This window comes from Amphibalanus amphitrite, unplaced genomic scaffold, assembly GCF_019059575.1.
Source record: "Amphibalanus amphitrite isolate SeventyFive unplaced genomic scaffold, NRLGWU_Aamphi_draft 000191F_arrow, whole genome shotgun sequence".
NCBI classification, from domain to species: domain Eukaryota; kingdom Metazoa; phylum Arthropoda; class Thecostraca; order Balanomorpha; family Balanidae; genus Amphibalanus; species Amphibalanus amphitrite.
Genome location: NW_024881686.1, coordinates 239,329 through 265,304, shown reverse-complemented (window position 1 = coordinate 265,304; position 25,976 = coordinate 239,329). Strand labels below are relative to the sequence as shown.

Sequence of the window (25,976 nt, the reverse complement as noted above, 5' to 3'; positions counted from 1 at the left end):
AGTCGGCGGTGGGTGCACAATATACGTTATCACTCTTTCCACAACATGAAGCCGACGACGCCACTCTCAGGTAAGAATGAGTGATCCTCTTCTTTACAGTCTCTAGGTAATGCATTCATATAACGTCTTAATCAACACCTGTACAAAATAATGTCGAAAAAGTAACAACTTTGGATTTTGACCATAAGAAAGTGGTTTGCTTTCCATAGCAAAGGCTACGATAAAACCTGAAATTTGTTGGCATTTACATATATCGTTATGTTTCACCCAAATGAATTCCAATCGATTTTCATCTTCTCCCTGATTCGAAGAACTGGAGCAAAAACAGCGCGAATGCATCACCAAATTGGCGTCGGTTCCCGTAACTGTTTACGGGAAATTCCGCAGTTCATTTTGCCGCCGTCGCGAAATGACTAAAAATTAGCCTACAATTACCCCCGCTCTGCCACAACCGACGATGGGTACAATTGAGAGTGGCCCGGGGGTGTGAACGTCTTCCAGATCACCACTGGACGCACGCCTCGGGGGCTGGGGGACGGATGCACCGACGCAGTCACTCGGTGACTAATCGTATGGATCGTGTCGGCCTATAAAACAACCGTCTCGGAGCAGGCAGGCAGACGCCGATCGTCAGTCGCCGAGAGCACTGTATCGCCCGCGAGCACAGGATGGCCCGGGGTCAGTCACTGCTACCACTGGTGGGTCTATTGCTCTCACTGCTCGGAGGGGCCGCCGCCGTCCCTCCAGCGGCCGGCGAGCAGCCGAGGGAGGCGACATCGCTGGTGATACATCCACCGTTAGCCGCTCCGTCGATAGTACCCAGCTCCGGCGTCTCTCCGCCAGCCCTCACCCCACCTTCCCTTCCCGTGGCACCGGGCAGTGGGGAGGCGCCCCCGCCGCCCGGCCCCGGCTCCGCGCTGAGCCCCGTCCCGTACCAGCCAGCTCCGCCGGGGCTCCCTCCTCCGGTGGAACCCGTGGTTAGGACAACACAGACCTCGGCGACTTCGAGGCGGAAGCGAGCAGTCGACAGCAGGCGGGCCAAAGCCGTGGGCGATAAGTCGGAGGAAGTCGGTAAGAAGGCATCAGACGACGACGACGAGCGTTCCCTCTCGCCCCGCGATGATGATCCGGTGCCCGCCGTGGAGCCGCCGGCGCCGGCCAGCCTCCGTCTGCCACAGGACGTCGAGCTACTACCGGGCTTCAGCGCGCCGCCCGACTTCGACGAGCCGCCGCCTTCCGAGGACGACAAAGACGAGACGAACGACACCAGCTCAGCGGACGGGCCGACCGACGGCGGCGCCGAGCACGTCAACTTCGAGGGACTCTACTACACCACCTACGCCGACAACAACACACATCAGGAGGTGAGGCCGATATCGAGAATAAACCGTGTGAATGGGGATATTCCGTAACGACAGCGACTGGGGAAGGGGCTCTACTGCGTCCCCATTCTTATCTCCGACTACCGGTACCATTTTCAAAATTAATGTCTTTGTGCTCGCACTGTGTGGTAAATATCAGGTCACGGTTAGGTCAAACAACTGTGCTCCTGACAGCGATTGCCGCAAAACCTTATTATTCATCAAAATAGAACGAAAGTGACGGTACACTGTCATTCCACGACAACTTTTGATAAAAAAAAACTAAACTAAACTTAAAATACAGGGTTGGGCAGATAAATTGGGACAAAATACATATTTGCATTTAGAATGCCGTAGCTTAGAAATTTGTAAGCATAGGCATTTCAAATTTGGATCACATATTGTCACACCAATTTTACATATTTATCGCCAAATATGGTCAGCGTGGTCCACCTGCATCAGTCCTTATCGGTGCCTGGACTGGCCGCACGCGCGGCGAGATCTCCCGTCTGAAATGGCTCGTAATTGTAGCCAACTGGAACTGCTGAGGCTCACCACATTCACATGGGGACGTTCGTTAGACTCAACCGCAAAAACGCCCCAGCAACCAGAACTTGTGTGGGCTGAGGTTTAATGAGGAAGGGGGCATTTTCCCTTGGGTACAGTTTGCGGGATCCTCCGTTTCAGGAGATTTTGTTTTTAATTCACTGTATGCCGGGGAGCTGACTCCTCGAAGAGCATCACTCCATGCAGGATGTTGCCGTCTTCCATCTTGTTGATTCGAACTGCCGGAATAATGGTTAGGTACCCTGTAATGACGAACCCCCTCCCGATTCCGTAAAATAAGGGGGCCCCACGTGACCGTCAGAAGTCACCGAGTGGGATGCCATCACCGATGTCTGCTGCATGCTTTTTGGAACTAAGATCACGTCTTCTGGGCTGGTTGCGATGTTACATGGTGTTTGCGGTTGTTCATATGTTCGGTTATGGGGATACCATCGTCGAAAAAGACCTGCGCGTGCTTGCTCGCTTCTCCAAGCCCTTCAAGAGGAAACAATCTTTTTAACGTCACAACTGCTTAAAAATCTATGTTGACAGGTTGATATGCATCAATGCATAAGAGTACATGCTTGAGGTGCTGGTATATCGCTTTCTCATGGCGCGGCTACCTTCGTTGTAAGCTCGCGCCACTGTTTTCGCGGGGATCCTCTGATTTAACTGAATTTTGCCTTTTAGCCCCCCTGGAAAACCAGGGGAGCGGCCGGTGTCAATGCAATAGGTATGTAAGGATGAGTCAATATCATCTCTTCCTCCAACCTTTACGTCTGTTCGATACACACTACTTTCAGCCATTTGATGGGGCATAATTAGAGTATTGGCATGCATGTGCGCGCGGGCTAAGTTGATAGTGGCTTGCTTAAGCCCAAGCTCTGTGACCAGCCGACTCAATATTAGAACGCAACCTGCATAACATGGAAACGTATTCATTAGCCTATATTTATGTTAAAAAATTATCTTTATCACTCAAAAAATAATCATTTTAGAGCAAGTTGAAATTTGTCCCAATTTATCTGCCCGACCCTGTTAAAAGATCCAGCTAAAAAAACAAAAATCCTTAGAACACATGGTGTCAAATTTATGAAGCAGAGATTACTGCCAAAGTGGGCACTGAATGACTATGTGACTTCGCTGCATTTCAGTTGGTAGCCTTATTTAGCCCGGCGCCTCTGGCTGAACGCTCCCCCCCCCCCTGCCCTTGGTCTGCAGATTCACACGCCGCTGGCGGATCTGGCCACCTCCAGCCACAGCTGCCGCGTGGTGCGCTCAGTGCCGGCCGCCGTGCGCCGCCAGCTCGGCCTGTCCCACTTCTACCAGCGCTACACCGAGGCCTACGGCATCCCGGTGCTGAGCTCGGCGCGCGTGCCCGACGCGGCGCTCCGGCGCGCCTGCTACATCGTCCGCTTCCTGTTCGCCGACGTGCGCGCCGTGCGAGACAGCTACCGGCGGCGGCGCGGCCGGGTGGCGGTCATCGGCCGCGCCGAGCGCACCACCCAGATCCCCGAGCACAGCAGCCTGGGGCCGGCCTGGGACGGCCGGGCGCGCGGCCTGGGCGCCACAGACTCCGCGCCCGTCTGCACCATCGGCGAGGAGAACCTGCTCAACTACGGCTACCCGGCCGACCGCTGGCACACGGAGGACATCGGGCTGCACGAGTTCGCGCACGGCCTGCACCTGCTCGGCGCCCGGTACGCACTGCCCGACTGGGAGCGACGCCTGGAGGCCGCCCACCGCGCGGCGCTGAGGCGCGGCCTCTGGACCAACACCTACGCCGCCACCAACCACATCGAGTACTTCGCCGAGGGCGTGCAAAAGTACCACAACGTGGAGGCGTACAGTCAGCACCCGAACGGCATCCATAACCACGTCAGCACGCGCCGGGCGCTGCTGCAGTACGACCCGACACTGCACCAGCTGGTCGCCGAGATATTCCCCTGCGGTAACACCTACATCAGTCGGCGGCAGGGCGGCTTCCAGGCGGCCTCCGACAGCGCCCGGCTGAAGCTCGAGTATCCCTCCTGTCGGCTGGAAGGCAGCACTACTCAGCCCTCGCCGACCCAGCGGCCGACAGAGGGCACGACTCGCGCGCCGGCGAGGCGGACCACCACAGCGCGGCCGCCGGGCGTGGCCTGTACGGACGGCCATCACTACTGCAGCAGCTGGGCGCGCGCCGGCTACTGCCGCTCCAACGCCGGCTACATGACCGTCCACTGCCGGCGCTCGTGCGGCGTGTGCGGCCAGTGTGCCGACCGGAACGGCCACTGCGCCGACTGGGCGCGCCGCGGCGAGTGTACGGCCAACCCGGGCTACATGCTGCAGAGCTGCCAACGGAGCTGCCGCGTCTGCTGACCGGCGAGGGGAACGGAGGGACGGGGGAGGGGGATCGGCGGGACGGGGCGGGGCGGGATGGGAAGCAGCGGAAAGGAAAGGAGGGGACGGAACGGGGAGGAGAGGAACGCAGCAGGAAAGGAAAGGAGACTACAAGGGGAGGGGGAAGAAGGGATTATGTGGTATGTGCTTTGTTTCTCAAGAGTATGTCACCTTCAAAGGAGGCAATTTCTTTTAACTTTTATAAGTCAGCTTTCCAAGTGTGAAACAGCTAACAGGGATAACTTCAGTAGGCAGTTTCTATCTCATTATATTGCCAGTAGAGGGATAACTTCAGTAGGCAGTTTCTATCTCATTATATTGCCAGTAGGACGCTAGTTATATTATATTTAATGACTATATTTGTAACTTCATGCTTTAACAAAGGACACTGGACAGTAGAGGTCGGCTGCAGTGGCTTGTGTTCGTCTCGCTGTACATTTCATGTTGCCAAATATGTGTTTCGAATGAGAATGTAGTGAATAGTTGTTGGCACCCGCCACTTGGCGGCGCTAGCCTCGTGTCATCTGTGTGACCTTCAATACAGCAGTCGACCGCTACATTTGGTGGCAGCGGTGCGCTCTCCCGCGCGGGGATGCCTGATAACGCGTTGTCCAGTGTTGTGCCGGGGGCACCGGTGCTTGTGCCTCCCCAACCGAAGTCGGACAGTGTCACTATGGCTGAGTATCTTGAATATTTTGAGACTGTTGCGCGAGCTAACAGCTGGGATGATGCCACCCAGGCCAGAATTTTTCCCGCTTTGTTGGGTGTCGGCAACAAGGCACTATCGGACTGTCCAGAGGCCGACCTTCTTTCATTTGCTCGCATCAAAGGCTACCTCACCAGAGTCAGTGAGCCCTACCGGGATGCTTACATGTTAGACCTACTACGTGCCAGCATGCAGTCTGGTGAGAAGGTGGAACAGTTCCGTGACCGCATTGTTTCGTTGGTGGAACAAGTCTACCCTCGATTCGCTGCATCCAACAAGGCGCTGCTGTCTCGAGACTTTTTCGTGTGTGGACTCCGAGAACCACTTCAGTCAGCTGTTCTCAACGCCGGCACATCCCGCAAGCTGGAGGACGTGGTGAATACTGCACTGATGTGCCAGAGCCTGCGCGGGCGTCTCTCTTACGCGACTCCCACTGTTTCAGCTGCCGGCTCGTCTCGCCGCGGGCTCTTTCCAGCTGCACCGGCGGACGGAGGCCGGAGCTCGACGGCGGCGGGGCCGCGGCCCACCGGACCGGTGTGTTGGGGCTGCGGTGGACACGGTCACGTGGTCGCCCGGTGCAGCCGCACCCGGGGTGCGCGGCCGAGGCAGGTAAAGGGTCTGTCCGCCCGGCCCCAGGACGGTCGCCTGTATCTCGACACCGAGATTGATGGACAGCGGATTCAGCTACTGGTGGACAGCGGAGCGACCGTAAGCTGCTTACCAGCCATGTTTTCACCCCAGGAGCCGGCTAAGGAGCAGTGTATCACGGCTGCGAATGGCACGGAGCTCCACGTCTACGGACTCTACCGTGCCTCGGTTCGCCTGGAAGATCAAGTTGAGCGACACGCCTTCTTCGTTACAGACGTCCGTCAGGGGGTGATGGGCATGGACTTGCTGCAGAAGTTTGGAGCGCTGATTGACGTGCAGCACCGCGAGGTGCGACCCGCCGCATCGAGGATGGTGCCATCTAGCGGTGGCAGTGAGCAGCAGCAGTTCCGTGACCGTCAGACGGAGGGAGGAGTGGCGCCATCTAGTGGTGGCAGTGAGCAGCAGCAGTTCCGTGATCGTCAGACGGAGGGAGGAGTGGCGCTGCAGCACGCCGGCCTCCTGACTGCGGCGGCTACGGCCGGCTTCGAGCCGGAGCTGGTGTCCGACGAGGAACTCGGCAGCTTCGCGCAGATCGCCATGGTCGGCGCTGAGGACCTAATGAGTGAGTGCGATTCGGGGGGCGAATCTGTGTCTAGTCCATGTGCGCGTCTTGGTGAAATGTTGAGTGAGTTTGATGATGTATTCAGTGGTCTTGGCCGTACTCAGCTGATTGAGCATAGAATAGTGACTACATCTGACGTGCCTGTGGTAGGGAGACAGTATCGGCTGCCAGTCGCGTATAAAGATAAAGCGCAGACGGTGATTGATCAGATGTTACGAGATGGGGTTGTGGAGCCCAGTGACAGTGATTATATGAACCCCGTGGTGCTGGTCAAGAAGAAGGGCTCAGACGTCCCGCGTGTCTGCATTGATTTCAGGGCACTGAACAGCGTCACAGTGAAGGACCGCCAGCCGGTGCCTCTTGTCGAGGATGTCATCAGGAAGCTGGCGTCTGCTCGGGTCTTCTCACTGGTGGACGCGAAGCAGGGGTATTATCAAATACCCCTCAGAGAAGAGGATCGCAAGAAGACAGCGTTTCAGTTTAATGGGCAACTGCTGCAGTTTACCGTTCTACCGTTCGGTTTGTGCAATGGACCCAGCACGTACAACCGGCTCATGCACCGTATCACGAAGGATTTACCCTGCGTCGCGGCGTACTTTGACGACTGGTGTGTGTTCAGCGGTGATGAGACGGAGCACCTCGGCCACTTGCGTCTTGTGCTCGAGCGGCTGCGGTCCGCCGGTCTGACTCTGAACAGAGACAAGTGCCAATTCATGACGTCATCGCTTGAGTCATTCCTAGGCTTCAGCGTATCTCAGGGATGCATACGACCCACAGAGGAACACAGGCGGACGATCGAAGCAGTCAAGCGGCCAACGAACCAGAAGGAACTGAGGCGGTTCCTTGGACTGTGCGGATTCTACAGAGCTCATGTGCCGTTCTTCAGTCTAACCGCCCGACCACTGCATGACCTGCTGAAGAAGAGCAGCCCGTTTCACTGGGACGGAGCGCATGAGTCGGCGTTCCTTCGTCTTCGGCAGACGCTGATGACGCGCCCCGTGCTGACTATCCCAACAGAGAAGTCAGACTTCACCGTCCGCACAGACGCCAGTCAGGACGGCATCGGCTGCGTTCTCGAGGCGGATGGACGGCCAGTGGAGTTTTCCAGCAAGGCGTTCTCCAAGCAGCAGCGGGCGTACTCCGTCATAGAGCAGGAAGCCTTCGGCATCGTGCATGCGCTGAAGAAGTGGCGTCACCTGCTGCTCGGTCGTCACTTTCGGCTGTGCACCGATCATCGACCTCTGCTGTGGCTCCAGTCAAAGAGGGATCTGTCTGGTCGGCTGGGACGCTGGGCGCTTCTGCTTCAGGAATTCGACTTCACTGTCGACCACATCTCCGGCCAGCAGCATGTAGTGCCTGATGCTCTGAGCCGGTCGGTTCCAGACTCGACTCAGGGAACTCAGAGCCGCAGTCAGGCGGCGAACCAGTCAGCCGCTGGACCCTCAGAAGCGTCACCTGTAGCCCCGATCGGAGCGCCATCTGTGGCCAGTTTGGATGACTGGAAGGTGGAGCTGAGAACTGACAGCAAACTTCAGCAGCTTCAACGACAGCAGCCGTCAGCGTTTAAGGTGAATCAACGCGGCATGCTTTGCCACGTTCATCCAAAGTGGGGAGAGCAACTGGTAGTACCTGCATCACAGAGAAGGGGAATAATCACATCTCTACACGATGAGCCCCTGGCAGGCCACCCTGGATCAAGAAGGACGCTGCATCGCATCCAGGAGCGCTACTTCTGGCCTGGAATGGTGATGGACGTAAAGAAGTACGTGAAGGCGTGTCTGACGTGTTGCCGAGTCAAGGACACGCCGGTGGCGACTGCGCCTCTGTGTCCGGTGGACACAGCATCGCTGGAGCCGTGGCAGAAGGTGGCGCTGGACGTCATCGGTCCTATATCTCCTACGGCTGAGAACGGAGCACGGTTCATTGTGGTCTGTCAGGATTACTTCACGAAATGGCCGGAACTGGTGGCAGTTCCAACCACGGATGCAGCAACGGTAGAACGCTGGCTGCTGGATGAAGTATTCTGCAGATACGGAATTCCAGCTGAGCTCGTCACAGATCAAGGCACGCAATGGATGAGCGCGTCCTTCAAGTCATTTTGTGGGAGACTGGGCATCACACATCGGACCACATCACCGTATCACCCTCAAGCGGATATGGTGGAACGGTTCAACAGGACGCTGCTGAATATGATACGTGCATATCTGGACGACAACAAACAACAGTGGGATCGGAACCTCCAATCACTGGCCTTCGCCTACCGCACGACAATCTGCGAGACGACTCAGGCCACGCCGTTTGAGCTGGTCCAGTGCCGCCGAGCGAGGCTTCCCATCGATGTACTGCACGCGCCGTTGCGCTCACCGGCTGGCTCACAGTTGATGAGTCGGCTCACCGAAGTGCGTGAGGGGGCTCGGCAGGCCTCCAGTCGAGCGGCGGCGGCGCGAGCTGCGACGTATGACAGAGCGAAAAGTGTGAAAGTGCGAACATTCAGAGTTGGAGATCGAGTGTTTTGGAAGCGTCCAATTAATCAGGCGGGTGTGTCGCCGAAACTGCAGCCTATCTGGAGCGGGCCATTTGACGTTGTGGGTCGTGTGTCTGACGTTAACTATCGTATTCGTGATGGACAGGGAAAAACGCTAACCATACATGTCAACAATCTGAAGTTGAGCAATGTCGATAGATCTGTTCAGTCACCGCTGATCCGAGGTCGGGGTAGACCTCGGAGCTAGAAGGTGACTTTAGGGGGAAGGTGTAGTGAATAGTTGTTGGCACCCGCCACTTGGCGGCGCTAGCCTCGTGTCATCTGTGTGACCTTCAATACAGCAGTCGACCGCTACAAAAGCAATTTGCTACCTGCGCCGCGGATCGAGTGAGCGAGAATCATTAAATGATTATGACTAATAAAAATATTTAAATGAAAGGCGTTTTTAAAAACGAGGTTAGTCTGTGCTTTGGAACAAAGAATGCATCAAAGAAAACTTCCTCGGACTGCTATGGACAAAGCACGTCTTTAAGCAGCGACAGTCGGGATAGTGACGCTCGGCCGGTATCGCGGACGTCCCGCACAGCTCAAATCAGTCGTTCTGCTGATATACCCCCAGTCCTCCCCTCTCTCCCCACCGCCCCTCCGACACTCACGAAGTGGAAGTGGTGCGCGGCGCCGCTCGACGACTGGGACGCGTCGCCGGCGTCGTGTCCGTCCAGGGAGGTGTCGGCGGAGGGCGGCGGCCCGCCGGTGCGGCAGACGGTGCACACGTAGGGCCCCGAGGAGCCGGCGCCGGCCGCCGCCAGCTCCGCCTCCGGGTCACAGGTGGTGTGCACGTACCTGGCCGAGCCACGGGCGGGGTCAGCGGCGTGCGGAGCGGCGGCAGCTGCGCGCTGCACCATGGCGCCGAGTCATGGTGTGACGGTGTAAATAACGTTACATGACAGCCATGACAATGACAAACATATATGTGCTGACAAGATGCTGACAAGAATTAGAGTAGCTCAACGGCATATACACTTAAACAATGGCAAGCTCTAGCTAGCGCCAGAAGACCAAGACGCAACGAGTTTAGACCGAGCCCGTTCCTCTCCCAGCAGCCCCCTCCTTCCCACGCGGGATGGGGCGGCACCCACCGTCGGCAGGCGCTGCACTGCTGCATGGTTTTCTGCGCAAAGTGCCGGTAGGCGCGGCCGCACACTGGGCAGCTGACGCCCTTGTTGCGCTGCTGGTAGCACGAGTCGCACACCGAGTAGGTGTTGTGCCACCGGGAGCTGACGCCGGCGCCGGGCGTGCGCGCGCCGCAGTCCGTGCACACGCGGCAGTACTGGCGGAGTAGGGGGTACAGGAGAGGGTGTCAGTTAGTACACCGTGCGCGCGCCGCAGTCCGTGCACACCCGGCAGTACTGGCGGAGTAGGGGGTACAGGAGGGTGTCAGTTAGTACACCGTGCGCGCGCCGCAGTCCCTGCACACCCGGCAGTACTGGCGGAGTAGGGGGACAGGCCGGGAGGGTGTCAGTTAGTACACCGTGCGCGCGCCGCAGTCCCTGCACACCCGGCAGTACTGGCGGAGTAGGGGGGCAGGGGAGGGTGTCAGTTAGTACACCGTGCGCGCGCCGCAGTCCGTGCACACCCGGCAGTACTGGCGGAGTAGGGGGTACAGGAGAGGGTGTCAGTTAGTACACCGTGCGCGCGCCGCAGTCCGTGCACACCCGGCAGTACTGGCGGAGTAGGGGGTACAGGAGGGTGTCAGTTAGTACACCGTGCGCGCGCCGCAGTCCGTGCACACCCGGCAGTACTGGCGGAGTAGGGGGGGGGGCACAGGAGAGGGTGTCAGTTAGTACACCGTGCGCGCGCCGCAGTCCGTGCACACGCGGCAGTACTGGCGGAGTAGGGGGGGGGGGGCACAGGAGAGGGTGTCAGTTAGTACACCGTGCGCGCGCCGCAGTCCCTGCACACGCGGCAGTACTGGCGGAGTAGACACGGAGAGGGCGTCAGTTACACACATAGATGGAGAGCCACATAGTACACTGGGCAGTGGGCAGGGTCGAACGGGCCGAGCGGCGGCATAAGGAAGGCGTCAGTACTAGTAGGCCAGCAGGTCGGTACAGCCCTCAGGTAGTCCTCAGATCTGAGGGCTATCAGATAGCCCTCAGGCAGCCCTCAGACAGCCCTCAGACAGTCCTCAGATAGAACGGACGCCCACAGATAACCACTTGCGAAAGGCGAGCGAACGACTGCAGCGAACGAACCGAAGGACACGGACGAACGGTCGGCAGGACCGTGGACAGTGATGAGCGACCACACAGTGACGGGACTGCCCACTGCTCCGACAGTGACCCCGGTTTGGTGAACAAATCTGATGAAAGAGCTGTCAGGTGTCACTGTCCATTAGCCGTCATATTTGCAACACTTCCACAAATCACGTCAACCACAACGAATTTTCCTTTTAGCTCGGTCATCCAAAGTTCAGCAGCATCATGAACACTTGACTCGCGTCAATCACTATATCCCGGCTGGGTCCAAATAGCAGGTGTGTCACAGAGCCATGTCCCGAAGCTGTGTTACATCTTCCCTCTCTAGCACAGTACTGGAGCCAAACAGTACCATCCGCGTCCCCGGACCGGTCAGTCTCTCCCCACCACCCGCCTCCCCAGCCTGCCGGCCCCTTCCGCCTCTCACCCGGCACTTCCAGCCGCTCTTGGGCAGCGAGCCGAGCGCCGGCCGGGCGCAGTAGATGTGGAAGGCCCGGTCACAGGCGTCGCAGCACAGCTGGCGACCCTCCTCACCCGGCTGCCGGCAGTGCTGGCACACCTTGCAGCCGGGACACTGCCAGCCGGCGCGGATATCTGCGGACGGAGCAGAGATGTCAGAGGGTTCAGTGAGGTCAGAGGGGTCAGTGAGGTCAGCCGGGACACTGACAGCCGGGACACTGCCAGCCGGCGCGGATATCTGAGGGAAGGTCAGGGAGGTCAGAGGGGTCAGAGAGGTCAGACTGCACACCTTGCAGCCGGGACACTGCCAGTCGGCGCGGATATCTGCGGAGAGGGCAGGGAGGTCAGCTGGGACACTGCCAGCCGGGACACTGCCGGCAGTGCTGGCACACCTTGCAGCCGGGACACTGCCAGCCGGCGCGGATGTCTGCGGAGAGGGCAGAGGGGTCAGAGGGGTCAGCCGGGACACTGCCAGCCGGGACACTGCCAGCCGGCGCGGATATCTGCGGAGAGGGCAGGGAGGTCAGAGAGGTCAGACTGGACACTGCCAGCCGGGACACTACCAGCCGGGACACTGCCAGCCGGCGCGGATATCTGTGAGACGGAGCAGAGATGTCAGCCGGGACACTGCCAGCCGGGACACCTTGCAGCCGGGACACTGCCAGCCGGCGCGGATATCTGAGGAGAGGTCAGGGAGGTCAGAGGGGTCAGAGAGGTCAGAGGGGTCAGAGAGGTCAGAGAGGTCAGAGGGGTCAGACTGGACACTGCCAGCCGGCGCGGATATCTGTGGGACGGAGCAGAGAGGTCAGAGAGGGCAGGGAGGTCAGAGGGGTCAGACTGGACACTGCCAGCCGGGACACTGCCAGCCGGGACACTGCCTGCCGGGACACTGCCAGCCGGCGCGGATATCTGAGGAGAGGGCAGGGAGGTCAGAGGGGTCAGAGAGGTCAGACTGGACACCGCCAGCCGGGACACTGCCAGCCGGAGCGGATATCTGGGAAGAGAGCCAAGTCAGGGGGTTAGCATGAGGTCAGAAGGTCACCTGAGTCGGGACCTCATAACTCGGGGAAGCCAGTCAGCAGAGGTACAGGGAAAGGATTACCGTTGACTGGGAAAACTGACTAGGAAGTCAGCAGAGAGCGGATGGTAAATGAGCGGTGTCGCTGTGAGACCAGTGCACTGCTGACAGGCAGGCTTGTGGACAGTCACGGCACACCTCTGGCGCACCAGACTGACTGGCAAACACACGGCACACAGAGTCGGGACAACTCACTGGGGTTGTCGGGCAGCGGCGGCGTGGTGCAGTCCACGTGGAAGTGGGTTCCGCACGACGAACAGAACAGCATCGAGGCCATCTTCCCCGAGTCGTCGCAGTTGATACACGTGTCCTTGCCCTCTGTGGACAGAGAGCAGTCGGACGTCTTAAATGTGAGGAAGGAGCGCATTTCAACAAATGTTCACGACGGTTTAAACTGCCCCGGTACGAAGCTGGTGCCGTTGACGTGTCATTTGGCACATCCAGAAGCCTTTCACGTGACAATAACAAGCATTAAAGGCAAAAATGTTGGCGAACCGACCCATCCTCTGTCTAACTGGACTATGAGACAATTTACATCTCGTTCTCCAGCTTGTTCTACAGTTTGACACAAGACATCGCGGCGCAACGGATGGCGAAGTCTCAACAGAGGGGTAACACGTAGGGGTAACACCGAGGGGGTAACACGGACAAGGTAACACGGAGGGTAGTCTCACCTGGTGGCACCCGGTCCAGGTGGGTGAAACACCACACCTGGTGGTGGTTGATGTTCTGGAAGGCGGCCGAGGCGGCGGCGCACGGCATGTGAAACACGGCCGGACACTCGTCCACCGCGCAGTAAAGGGACGCGCCGAACCTGGGGACACAGCAGGTCACAGGTCAGGGCAGGTCATGGCCGGCCTCGTTCCATCATAGTCTGACAAGCAATAGCTTTGATACAACTACAACTAAATATGTACAATATGTTGACTCATTCATCGTGTTCAAAATAAAATTGAAAAATATGAACGTTGAAAATTAGTGTAAGTCTTTCAACATTCAAATTTCGCTCAATTCAGCTCTTCTCCCTCTCCTCGCGTCTCCCGTCAGACCCACCGGTGGCAGTAGTGGCAGCGCACGTTGGCGGCGGCCGCCACGGCCCGGCCGACGCCCTCCAGGGTCACGCCGCCGTCCTCTGAGCGCACGCCGCGCGACCACAGCGCGCAGCCGGCGTGCACGAAGCACGCGCCGGCCTCGTCGCGCAGCAGCTCGGCCGGCGGCGGCGCCGCGTACCCGACGGCGGCCAGCTCGTCACAGCCGGCCTCGTCGGCCAGCAGCGCCTCCTTGCGCGGCGAGCCGCACGTCTTCTCTCTGCGGCAGCAGCGGCGGGCGGGGGCGGTCAGGGATGGGCGGTCAGACAGCTGGTGTTGTATTGTTGGTTAGGAGATATACAGAGTGACACAAAAAAACCGTCATCACCAAATTTCGAATAACTTCGGAATTCTTATTCAGATCATCACCAAACTTCGGCCACTTAAGGTCACACCTATGTAGCATACATCCACCAAGTTTCAAGTTTTCACTACGAATACTTTTAGTACAGTGTGTGCTTTACTGACGTTCCACAATGTGCTCCAGGTGAGCGCCACGGCGCTGCAGGGCGTAGGCACACTTGCATCCGGCGGGCAAAGTTGTCGATAACCCGATAGCTGTGCACTTTACAGAGTGCAATGGCCTCTGGAGACAGTGCTCAGGTGGTGTGCTACCCCTGAAACGTTATTCTTATCGGGTTATCGGCAACTTTGCCCGCCGGATGCAGGTGTGCCTACGCCCTGCAGCGCCGGGGCGCTCACCTGGAGCACATTGTGGAGCGTCCGTAAAACACACACTGTACTAAAAGTATTCGTAGTGAAGACTTGAAACTTGGTGGATGTCTGCTACATAGGTGTGACCTAAAGTGGCCGAAGTTTGGTGATGATCTGAATAAAACTTCCGAAGTTATTCGAATTTTGGTGATGACCGCTTTTTTGTGTCACCCTGTACTTTGGGGCAGCGAGAAGGTTACCAGAGTGGGACGATACCCAGACATAGGAAATGATGTTTGTCAGTTGACAAATATCAGACGATGTGATGCATATATAGTCGGTCACAGATAAATCTACTACGAAGCTGGTTCTAAAAGATATGGTTAAAAAAAAACGCCGGAATCGGTCAGTATTTTAAAAAAGCAGAAAAATCAACAAAAAATGTTAGTACGTCCAGCTAGGATACTGGCTAGTGAGAGCGTTGGGATTTCCAGTAACTAAGCAGCATGGCGGTGCGAATGGTGCTCGCATCTACTTCTACTGAACAGCTAAACGAAAATGACCACAACGCTTCTTAAGTACGAATAAACCACGCATCACACTGACAACACCACTCACTGCACCCACTTTTTGACGATGGTCTTCAGAATGGACTTTCGGTCAGGGTCGGCGGCTGCGGTGGCCTCGGCTCCGTCGCCGCCGGCCGGGGCCAGCTGCACGCAGCGCATCTCTCCCTGACCCAGCACGCTGCGCTCGCTTAAGTTACAGAGGGCGCACACCTTGCCCGGCCTGAGGAGACGCGAGACGTGACAGGTTACACTAACTACTGACAGGGCGGCGGGCGCACACCTTGCCCGGCCTGTGGAGACGCCCGCCGTGAGAGGGTGGAGCAGGTTATACTACTGAGGGGGCGCACACCTTGCCGGGCCTGTGGAGAAGCGCGCCGTGAGACCGGGACGGAGACGGGCAGCCCGGACTGTTTCGGAGGATGAATCCGTCAATGATTGGGAATTAAGAGGCGGGGAAGCCGCCGCTCTGAGGAGTGATGACGACAGCTGGTGGAAGGAGACTTTCGAAGACTCGCATCCTAATGGTGCGAAGCTTGGTCGAATTAATATAACTACGTACTACAATGCATTGCTCTTTTCTGCGGAACGTTCACAGCTAAAACGAAACTATTTGAAAAGCTACATAGCAATTTTGATTTCCAATGATCTGCAGTTTTACAACTTTGACAAGTAATATGGCAAAGCGTCAATCAGTGAGCATTGAGAAGGAATGAGCGATTAAAAACTACGTTCACACGAGATTTATCAGCCGTTTACCTCTCGCTCGCATGCTATAAAAACATCCCCCAGCCGCACCCTTACCGCACTACCACTAGACTACTCGACTACTTTTCTACTCCTCTTCCCATTCCCTCACGGGCTCTACACCACAGAGGATTCTACGCTCCCGCAGTGGCCGTCGCCGCCGCTCACCACTGCTCGAGGAAGACGAGCGACTCGTCGCAGCTGGCCGACCGGTCCAGCGAGCTCTGCACTGAGCTCGAGTCGGAGCCGTCGTCCTCGGCGTCGCGCGAGCTGTCGCCCCAGGGCTCGGCCAGGCCGCCCACCGGCAGCGGGGACACCAGCGGCTCCGAGCGGCGCCGGCTGCGCGCGCCGCCACGGCCGCCGCCGCGCACGTACGTCCCGCTGCGGGCACCGAGAGGGCTGGTTATACCGGGGCGGACAGGAACAGTGGAAAATCTTGAAGGGTAATAATTTCACGCATGAGCGACATCAATGTACAGGGCAAAGTGCCTACTGTAATCCATATTCATCAATTGAGAAACATATATTCAACCAAAAATCATAAACATTTCAAATGTGCAGACCCTACCGACAATCTGATCGTGAATCATGAACAAATGCTCCACGGGGAGAAGTTTGCTCCGCTCCCGATGCTCCATCGCTCGGTGGTTACCTGCTGAGCCGTTTGAGTTTGAGTCCGATGGTGCGCCGCTGGTCGACGGGGCTGACCAGGTCCTTTTTGGGCCGGCCGGGGCCGCGTCGCAGCGCGCCCGGCGACAGGTAGCCGGCCGGCTGGTGGAACAGCTCGCCGCCAGAGCCGCCCGCCGACGCCGCGTCTGGGCACCGGGAGACGGTCACATGAACGGGGCACACAGCACGGAACACGGCCGGCTGAGACACGGTCACATACCGGGTAAGACACGACACACACACACACACACACACACGATCTGACAGCAGTGAGGGAGTGTCCGCAGCCAGCTGTATGGAACTTGTGACAGTGATTAAGAGATGAGATAGGAACTGTTGTATTACTGTCACAGAAGTTGTTTTCATATGTTTGCAATTTGTTTTACCTTGTCATCGTTAATGATTTCCACACAACGTAATACTATCATTCGCCTGTATTGGCCTTTTTATAGCGTCCAGCGTATGGGGGAGGGGGTCCGGCCGATAGATCCCCTGCCCTTCGGCCCCTGATCTAGCTAATGCTTCGCTGAAAAAGACGAATGTGTTGCCAAATGTCAGTGACGAGGGGAAGCCGATGCTACCAAATTTGTTTAAGTCCTACGTCATTGGTTGACCTTCCAGGTCAGGTCAATGAACCAAAAGTTGGGAAAATCGGGATCACCTGATAAAGCATCGTAGTTGGTGAGGTTGTTATTGTTTTTTTTTAGGGAGACCTGATTACGAATTCCAATAAGTCTTATCAAAGACGATATCAAAGATTATCAAAGACGATGCATTCATGCATTTGAGTTGAGGTAGGTCGGGTCAGGTCAGGTCAGGTCAACCAGTAGGCGTCTTGCCAGCTATCCATAGTAGGTGTCAACCGCTTCGTTACATGTAACTAGGCACCAAAACTACTTCGTAAATGTTCAAATGGGTGCTAAATTTGAAATTAGCTCCAGAAACTGCCCTGGAGACATCTAAAGCTATAAAAGTCAGCCAAAGTCATCTAAGGTCAATGACCATGACCTGACCTTCACGTGACCTTGACAATCACCATAATGCATGGGACAAATAACATTTCATATGTGGAACGTTGGAACGCTTACAACCACAAGAAGTCTAGAAACGCGCGGAAAATGTGCGATGACATAAGACGAATCGCGATTCAGGTTTGACATGGTCTCGTGAAACAGATCACAACTCAAAGATCATTTGGGTCAGGGTCGTTAAATTTTCAGGGTACCTAGGTGTAAAATTAATCAACTCGAAGGTACTGAAAGTTTCCTCGCGATCAGCTGCTTGAAGCGTTAAGTTATTCGCGAAATACCGAGGCAGGTTCCGTCCCCCCCCCCCCTCGGGTGTAAGTTGCGAGGGCTAACGAGGGTTAACCCTCGACTAATGGAGCCCCTCCCCTCCCGGTTTTTCACGAACAACTCGTGCGAAAAGCAGCCGATCGCAACGAAGCTTTCAGTACTCTCGAGTTGATCAATTTTGCACCTACCCTGAAAATTGCATGACCCTAACCCACATGACCTTTGACCTGTGACCTATTTCTCGAGACCATGTTTGGCCGGAATCGCGATTCGGCGTATGTCGCCTAATTATTCGCGCATTTTCCCGTCTTTTATTGTTGTAAACGAACATGTGAAATGATATTGGTCCAATGCATTATGTTGTGTGTCAAAATCACGTGAAGGTCAGGTCAAGGTCATTAACCTTTGATGATCTCGGGTAGTTTAGGAGCTGATTTCGAACTTAAGGCCGCCCCACACTGGACCTCGCATGCGGGTTGCGGGTTTTTGGGTTTTCGGGTTTCTTCAAAATTAAATAATGCAATCTATGCTGAGTGACCCACACTACCATCCAACAAGCGAATCTGCATGTTTTTAGCTTGCGAGCCACCTTGCATCGCATTCCAAAAGTTGACTTTGAGTCAACTTTCGATTTTCCTCGCTGCGAGATCTGCGAGTTCTGCGAGGGTTGCGGGTTTCTCATTGGAGTCGAATTTTGGTTCGTTGCGCTGGTATTGCGACCATATTTAATTTTCTGAAGGTGTACCGGCTTCACCGCATTCATGAAGTTACCATAAGGGGACGGTCTAATCACTCTATGAATTAGTACTATGCCTGCAAACTCGAAACCCGCAACCCGCATGCGAGTTTCAGTGTGGGGCGGCCTTTACCATCCATTTGAACATTTACGAAGAAGCTTCGGTGCCTTCGTAACATGCCACGAAGCTGTCAACTCATTGGTGGTTGGCATCCACTACGGAAAGCCAGCATGACACCTACTGCAGGTTGACCTGACCTGACCTGATCCGATCTGTCCCAAATGCATAAAGACATCATCTTTGATCAAAACTGACATGAAATTCGTGATCAGCATCCCGGAAAAAAAAACTTCACAGCCTCCTTTTACGAAGTTCCAACAGGTCCCGATTTTCCCGACTTTTGGGTCATTGGCCTGACCTGGAAGGTAAACCAAATACCTTCCAGGTCATTGGCCTGACCTTTTTTTATAAATTTAGCTCGAATGTTTGAATGGACGGATTGACAGAGCCGGAGTCCACGCTAAGCAGAGCTTGTTCCGTAGACCCCGACCCCTACCATCCGATCGCGCAATTCCGGGTAACGGGAGAATTTAGATGCCAAAGTTTTACGTGCCCTTCAAAGCCGGACACGGCCTGTCCCACTCAACTGACTTCAACTGGCTGCAGCTGCTCCCACCAACCGCAGACCATCCCCGTCAGGAGTCTCAAATATCGAGCGCCGGAGCGTCTCGAACCCGGGCTCTCACTACCGGGAGTCCAATGCTCTACCAACTGAGCTACGGGACAGGCGACCTAGAAGGTAAACCAATGACCTAGGGCTTAACAATTAGGTATCATCGGCTTCCTCTCGTCACGGGCAGCACGCTCGTTTTTTCCGCGAAGCTCTAGCTCGATCAGGGGCTGAACGGCAAAACTCCTCCTCCGCCCCCCCCCCCCTCTATACTTTCGCGGCTGGCAAAACTCCAATACGGACGAGGGTTACAGGGCAAGCGATAAAGTTGCAATAAATAAACATTTTCGTCAAAAACTGTTTTGTGTGATATCTGAAATGGTACCTAATTCAAACCTTTCCTGCAGTATCAAACGTGGAGAATGGTACACAGGTTCTTGTTACGATCTGACCAAACCAAAGACAATGTAGGCAGTGTAGTAACTAGTTTTTAAATGACGCTCCAGCTCACCCATGTCGGAGGTGGGCGGCTCGGGGATAGTGACGCTGATGGCTCCCAGCGGGCGGCCGGTGGGCGCCGGCGGCGCCGGCGGCAGGATGGGCGGCGGCGGCGGCGGCGCCGCCGACCGGGCCGCGCCACCTGCCGCGGCGGCGGCGGCTGCAGCTGCCGAGTGCTGCTCCTCAGACATCCTGCAGAAGGAGAAGACAGCTGTTAGATTGATATGCTGCAAAGGGCACCTTTGAAAATACTATTTAAGTCAACATCAACAGGCCATTTTTGTAATAGTTTTAGTAGACTGATCTTCCCTGGCTTATCAGGGTTAACAAATATATATGCCACTTCTATATCTTCAACTAGCAAGCCTCCCTCATGATGGATAAGTAGGTAGTACACAATGCCAATGAACCATGCAGAATGAGCCATGTACTGTAAATCACATCATGCAAACATGCAGGCATCTACTTTATCAAAATGAAAAGCACATCCTTACTTGAACTATAGTTCATGTTTTCCAAAGTTAGGCTCCTAGTATATTTCTCTACTTAGCACACTCTAGCCAGCAAACTGGGCAAAAATAAACCTGAGGAAAGTTAACATAGCCTAGCTTCATTATATGAATAACTCCTTATAACTGCATTTATAAATTTTGGAACTATATCTTACAACAATGAGACATCAGATAGGTACTATCTGATGTTGTAGAACTTGCATGGCAATGTCATGCATAATTAGTTTACCATGGACAGATCTGCTTACTTGATTCTGACCTCAGTGACACAAAAGCAAAGTCTACCTTAAATTCATTGACATTTTGAGCCATCGTAAAGACATCAGGTGCCAGCTGCCTGTTGCAGCCACTCAAGCCAGTGATGTCATCATAGTATGCTCATTTTTGGGATGACTGTGAAAACAGGGCGCCTGGGGCGATTTAATCCAGGCTCTTGAAATTCACTCGCACAAACCACGTGACAACCACAGTGTAGAAGACGTAGAGAGGGGAAAACTTCTCAATAGCCATGTGACCAAATATGCCCTCAGCCGCCCTGTTTTCACTGGTGTCCCACTATTGCTTAAACTATTTCCATGTGCTTTATAAGAAAAATGATAAATAATGGCAGATCTTTTTTTTGAAAAGATGCAAATGATGCCAAAACCCATGCTAGTAGCTTCCACAATGGAGTTGAGACATGCTGAACAAGATTCGGTATTAGTATATATTAGGTCCGAGTGGACAATTGTGACGCTGTTGATACAAATATGTAACATCAAAAATTTTAGGTTTTAGGTTAGGTTAGGTTGTAGGTTTGTAGGTTTGTAGGTTTTAGGTTTTAAGTTGTAGGTTTGTAGGTTAGGTTAGGTTAGGTTGTAGGTTTGTAGGTTGTAGGTTGGTAGGTTGTAGGTAAATAGGTAAGGTTAGGTCAGGTTTGATTATGTTTTTCTTTGATTTCCAGGACATATACGTATCATTTTTGGATTCAGGATGTCAAATAATGTAAGAATATGAAAACTATCTTTTAACAGTCACTCGGACTTAATGTATACTTTTACCCAAGATTCAAGCACAGAAATGTGTATTAGCACACTTCCTCATATATTCATTTCATGCCATAGTTGAAGAAGTTTGAGTTGAGCTCAGCCTTCTCATACCAATAACAATAATGATAATGGATCCTTGAAATTCAAGATTACATTACTTGTAAGATTTATACAGGCGATGTCATCATCTTCATTTCCGTTTCTGCACTATGAAGTTTGAGTTGCCATGATTCGCTTGAAATTACGAAAATCCGCCCAACACTGGCATAATTACCACCATAAAATATAAAACAATAAAAACTTCCTACACAATGAATTTGTCGACAACTACGACGCAGCGTCGTTCACCATTTGTCGATCAATCGATCACTAAACTACTGCTGTAAATTTTTAGGATGCAAATGACGTATTTGTAAACTATGTCATAAAAAATTAAAAATTGAAAATTATTCAAATGTAAACATGTGAAAAATTGTGCAATTAAGTATTATCAAATTTAATAACTTTAGCTTTTATTTAGAATTTGATGATTTCACCACAAAAAGAGCATAGTCTTTTTACAGTTACCATTAGAAATAGTCTGTGTTTTTAGTTTCACTAAATTATGACAATAGTTACGCAGTACAGGCAAAAGCTGCGCAAAGGAATTTTGCGAGATGTAGGTAACATTCGTGTGCGAGACGTCGGCGGAGGGGAGCTCGAGTTTAGCTGCGATCTCTCGCGCGTTACTGAGGGTGTTGGAGTTTGGGTACATTGGTTTCTATTTTTTGTTTCGTTTGCAAGGCAAGTTCTTTCTTTGAAGTAAGAGGTGATGCAGTGATGGATCGGAGGCGGCCCGTAAAGCGGGTGCGACCTGACGAGTTTTTCTTTGACGGAGGAGAGTCCAACAACACAGGGTCTTTCTTGAAGGTAAAGTTGTTATCTGATGTTTCATTTAAATCAAAGGGATGGCCTTGGGTTCAGCTCGGAATCAGAGGGATACTGGGACCTGATGATAGGTTGGCTAAAGCTAGCCTCTTGGCTGATGGTGGGCTGCTGATGAGGACAAAAAATGAGTCTCAGACTTCCAAGCTTCTGAAAGTTCAAATGTTTGCAGGTGAGGAGTGTCAGGTGATCAGGGATGAACGGCTCAACACCTCCAGGGGTATCATGCGGGCCCACGACCTGATGGAACTGTCTGAGGAGGAAGTAGCTGGGTGGTTGAAAGAGTTTGGTGTCACAAAGGTCAAAAGGTTCACAAGGAAGGTCAATGGGCGCACTGAAAGGACAGCAACACTCCTTCTAACTTTTGATACCCCCACCTGCCCTTCTAGGATTTCTTTAAACTATGTCACTTACAAAGTTGACCAGTACATCCCAAATCCAATGATGTGTTACAAATGTGGTTAATTTGGCCATTCTGAAACGACATGCAAGGATGATCGTGTGTGTCTTGTCTGTGGGGAACCGAGTCATGAGGGAGAGTGCACTCCAAAGTGCATCAACTGTGGCAAGAGTGGCCACTCCTGTCAGGATAGGAGGTGTGAGATATGGGTCAAAGAGAGGGCAATATGTAGAATGAAAGTAGAACAAGACATTTCCTTTGGGGAGGCGAGGAAAAAATTTGAGGAACAAGCACAGAAACAGAGTCCAAAATCATATTCTGAGGTCCTTAAGGTACCACAGAGCTCATCCCCACAGGAGGAGGAACTGAAAACCAGGGTGGGTAAGCTTGAAGATGCAGTGACAGAGCTGGTAGGTTTGCTCAAGCAGGTTCTGGGCAAACAATTGGATCCCAAAGGCACAGACAAGGAGACAGAGTCTGCCTGCATCACTGACAGCGGTGCACAGGGTGTAGAGAGTAGTGGTGAGATTTCATGCATAGAGACAGAGAGTGATTCTATGGAGGTTCAAAAACATGGTGATGTCGACTCAGATGAAAGACCAGTGACTGGCTTTGACAAGGAGATTGGGAAGTGGCAAACTGTGAGGAAGGGCAAGGGAAAGAAGGGAGGCAACATGCCTGTCCTTCCAGCACTGACTGGGGATGACGAGATTTCGCCGTCCCCCGAGCTGACTCGATTCACTCGAGCCCCAGGGCGAGGTGAACGTGGTCGGCTCAAACCAATGCAGCGGGCCCAAAGTGCTTCGCGACTTCCTTCGTCCAAACAGTGTTGGCAAAACAATTCCCATCCCCCCAACTCTTAGACAATACCCAGCAAAAGCATCATTTCTGTGTTTGTGGTTTTTTCTGGCAAATATCGAACAATTATTTCCAGTGATTTCAGTTGCCTGCGTTTGTCGCAGGTTTTAGTCGGTACCCAGATTATGTATTATTTATTTCCTTATCCTGATTTGCATCTGGTGTCTGGTTTCAGTATCTCATGTGTTATATTTGATTTTGTGGTGGTCGTCGTCAGTCTGCCAGGCGATCCTTTTTTGGGTCGGTTTGGCGGCGGGGCTGACGAAACGGGCGTGTTCTGTCGGAGCCGGGATGGTTCGACCGGCGCCCGGGGCAGTGGGATGGGTCACGTGACCCGATGTTATCGCGAGGTCGGCGGGCCGGCCCCGGGGCTAGGCGTGGGCCCGGTCCTGGGGCGCGGCGTGAGCCCGACCTCAGAGCCGAGAACGAGCGCAAAGGTGACCTTGACCGTGCTGGGTTCTTTTCTGTCGAATAGTTAGTTAGAAACAGCGTTATGGTTAATAGTGTGAGGAGTTTTACCATCATGCAATGGAATGCTCGTGGAATGATTGGAAAATGGCCGGAGATTAAACCTGTGCTACTGGAAAAAGGCAAAGATGTGATTTGCATCCAAGAGTCACATTTTCTCCCTAATGATCCTTATGATTTCCGCCTTAATAATTACACGCTTTATAACGCATTTCCCAAAACGGACAGGAGACAGGGAGGAGTCAGTATTTATGTTAACAATAAACATCCCCATTGTCAGATAAATCTGAATACTTGTCTACAAGCTGTTGTAATATCGGTCCCAACTGGCAGATGTCGGCTGTGTATTTGTTCGTTGTACCTTCCGCCGAACGAGCGTCTTTCGCAGCAGGTTCTCAGTGGTCTGGTGAGCCAGCTGCCACAACCTTTTATTATATGTACAGACGCTAACAGCCGACATTACATGTGGGGCGCAGATCGATGTGACCAGAGAGGAGTCATATGGGAACGAGTTATTCGTCAACACGCACTGAATATTCTTAACGATGGCAGCCCGACACGGCTCGATGAATACTCTGGACTATGGTCCCATATTGATTTAACATTGAGCACGGGTAATATAGGTCAGTACTTGCAATGGTGTACCGACTCTGATCTATATTCCAGTGATCATTGCCCAATATACATAACATTTGATCTGCCTGGAACTGACACCCGTCGGAACACAGATTTCACGGGATGGAATACTAATAAGGCCAACTGGTCTGAATTTACTGAGAAGTGCGACTTACGATTTTGTGAAGGATTAGGAATGGAAAACTGCACAGCTATGACCGAAGCCTTACTGAGGGCTGCGGAGGATAGCGTACCTATGAAACGGAACAACTCAAAGTACACTTGTCCATGGTGGACTGAGGAATGTAAAGAGGCGATTCGTAGTCGGCGACGAGCACTCAACCGGTTTCGTCGTAGCCACCAAACTTTACACCTCATGGAATATAAAGCTGCTAAAACAAGAGCAAGGCGAATTATTAGACAGGCAAAACGGGACTCTTGGGAGAAACTGCTACATATGTTCAAACATACCACCCCTATGCGACAACTATGGGACATAATACGGCGTTTTACAAAGAAGGAGCGCTACCAGCGGCCATTGCCCGTATTATGCATCAATGGCAATATGACAGACGATCCCAAAGAAGTCGCTGACGTGCTCGGGAATTTCTTCTCGGGGATGTCGGCGTCCATTAATTATAGAGCTGCCTTTAGGGAAAGAGAGAGTGTTTTGTGCGGTAGACCGCGCCCAAAGCCAGGGCCCCGGGTAGCCGGGTCGGGGCAGCCTGCGCTGACCCAAGCCGGGGCCGCGCGTCTTCCCGGTGTCATGGATAGCCTGGGGCTGCGGTGGCGTCAGCGCTCGGGCCGAGGACGGCCTGTGTGTCGGCAATAAACAGTCTGGAACCGACTGAGCGTCTGTGTACTTCAGTGGCGACGAGGACCGAACTCACGTGTGGTATGGCGCTGGCCCGGGCGCCCGAGTTCGACGCGGGTGTTGAGTGTTTCGGTGGTTATACTCGGAGGCTGGAACAGTATTTTGTGGCGAACGATGTTGACGCGTCACAACACGTGAAACGCCGCGCGATTTTCCTGAGTGCTATCGGGCCGGTGACGTTTGCGCTGTTGGAGGATTTGATCGCTCCGGCCTCAGTGACAGACGTGAAGTATGGAGACCTGGTAAAGGTGCTGTCGGAGCATTTTGAGCCGTCGCCGTCTCGGATCTTGGCACGTTACCGGTTTCATACGTGTGATCGCGAGGACGGTGCGTCAGTCTCAGCTTATGCTGCGACTCTGAGGCGACTGGCGCGGCCATGTCAGTTCAGCGCGGAGGTGCTCGACGAAATGCTCCGAGATCGGCTGGTCTGTGGAATCCGGAATCCCAGACTTCAGTCCAGACTGCTCAGCACGGAGGATCTCACTCTCAGCTCTGCGCTCGCGATCGCTCAGGCGTTCGAATCGGCGGCTGCCAACGCCAGTGAGCTGAATCGCAGCAGTCCCGTGTCATCAGAGCGAGCGGATCTGCAGCCCGTCCATCGGGTGGAGGAGCGCCGACCGCGGCAGAGTCCGTCCCGAGTGGCGGCGACGGGTGGCGCTCGAGCTCAGTGTCACCGCTGCCGGCAGAGAGGACACGAGCCGGCCGTGTGTCCGTTTCGCTTCCGGCGCTGTTTTTCTTGCGGGGAGGTGGGTCACTTGCGAGTGGCCTGCCGACGGCGCACGCCGGCGGTCCGGGCGGTTCAAGTGGAGTCGGCAGAGCATTCCACAGCTTCCGGTGCAGCTGCGGCGGAGCCGGGGAGCCCGGAGAGAGTGGAGGAGGATGTGTATG

At 54.1% G+C, this 25,976-nt stretch overlaps 3 protein-coding genes across 6 annotated transcripts in view; 2 read left to right on the top strand and 1 right to left on the bottom strand.

Moving 5' to 3' along the window:
• LOC122384477 (histone-lysine N-methyltransferase 2D-like) overlaps positions 1 to 19,564 on the bottom strand; it is a 62,937-nt gene extending 43,373 nt beyond the window's left edge. The window contains exons 1-10 of the mRNA XM_043371892.1: positions 19,423 to 19,564; positions 16,193 to 16,355; positions 15,709 to 15,921; positions 14,855 to 15,016; positions 13,539 to 13,793; positions 13,160 to 13,299; positions 12,681 to 12,803; positions 11,376 to 11,542; positions 9,830 to 10,020; positions 9,347 to 9,533 (exon numbers count right to left, since the gene is read on the bottom strand). Coding sequence (XP_043227827.1) covers positions 9,347 to 9,533; positions 9,830 to 10,020; positions 11,376 to 11,542; positions 12,681 to 12,803; positions 13,160 to 13,299; positions 13,539 to 13,793; positions 14,855 to 15,016; positions 15,709 to 15,921; positions 16,193 to 16,355; positions 19,423 to 19,426 — 1,605 coding nt within the window. The 5' untranslated portion in view covers positions 19,427 to 19,564. The remainder of the gene's footprint in view (positions 1 to 9,346; positions 9,534 to 9,829; positions 10,021 to 11,375; positions 11,543 to 12,680; positions 12,804 to 13,159; positions 13,300 to 13,538; positions 13,794 to 14,854; positions 15,017 to 15,708; positions 15,922 to 16,192; positions 16,356 to 19,422) is intronic.
• LOC122384461 lies at positions 625 to 4,754 on the top strand. Its single transcript, XM_043371863.1, has 2 exons — positions 625 to 1,364; positions 3,129 to 4,754. The coding sequence occupies exons 1-2, from the start codon at positions 669 to 671 to the stop codon at positions 4,266 to 4,268; spliced, it is 1,836 nt and encodes a 611-aa protein (XP_043227798.1). The 5' UTR covers positions 625 to 668; the 3' UTR covers positions 4,269 to 4,754.
• A 2,051-nt stretch (positions 19,565 to 21,615) lies between the features above and the next one.
• LOC122384459 (E3 ubiquitin-protein ligase RNF113A-like) overlaps positions 21,616 to 25,976 on the top strand; it is a 42,584-nt gene continuing 38,223 nt past the window's right edge. The window contains exon 1 of one of the 4 annotated variants that reach the window (XM_043371855.1): positions 21,616 to 21,732. The gene's annotated coding sequence lies outside the window, so the exon portion shown is untranslated. Of the gene's footprint in view, positions 21,859 to 25,976 lie in introns of all 4 variants that reach the window. The other 3 variants (XM_043371854.1, XM_043371852.1, XM_043371851.1) reach the window with 3 other exon arrangements.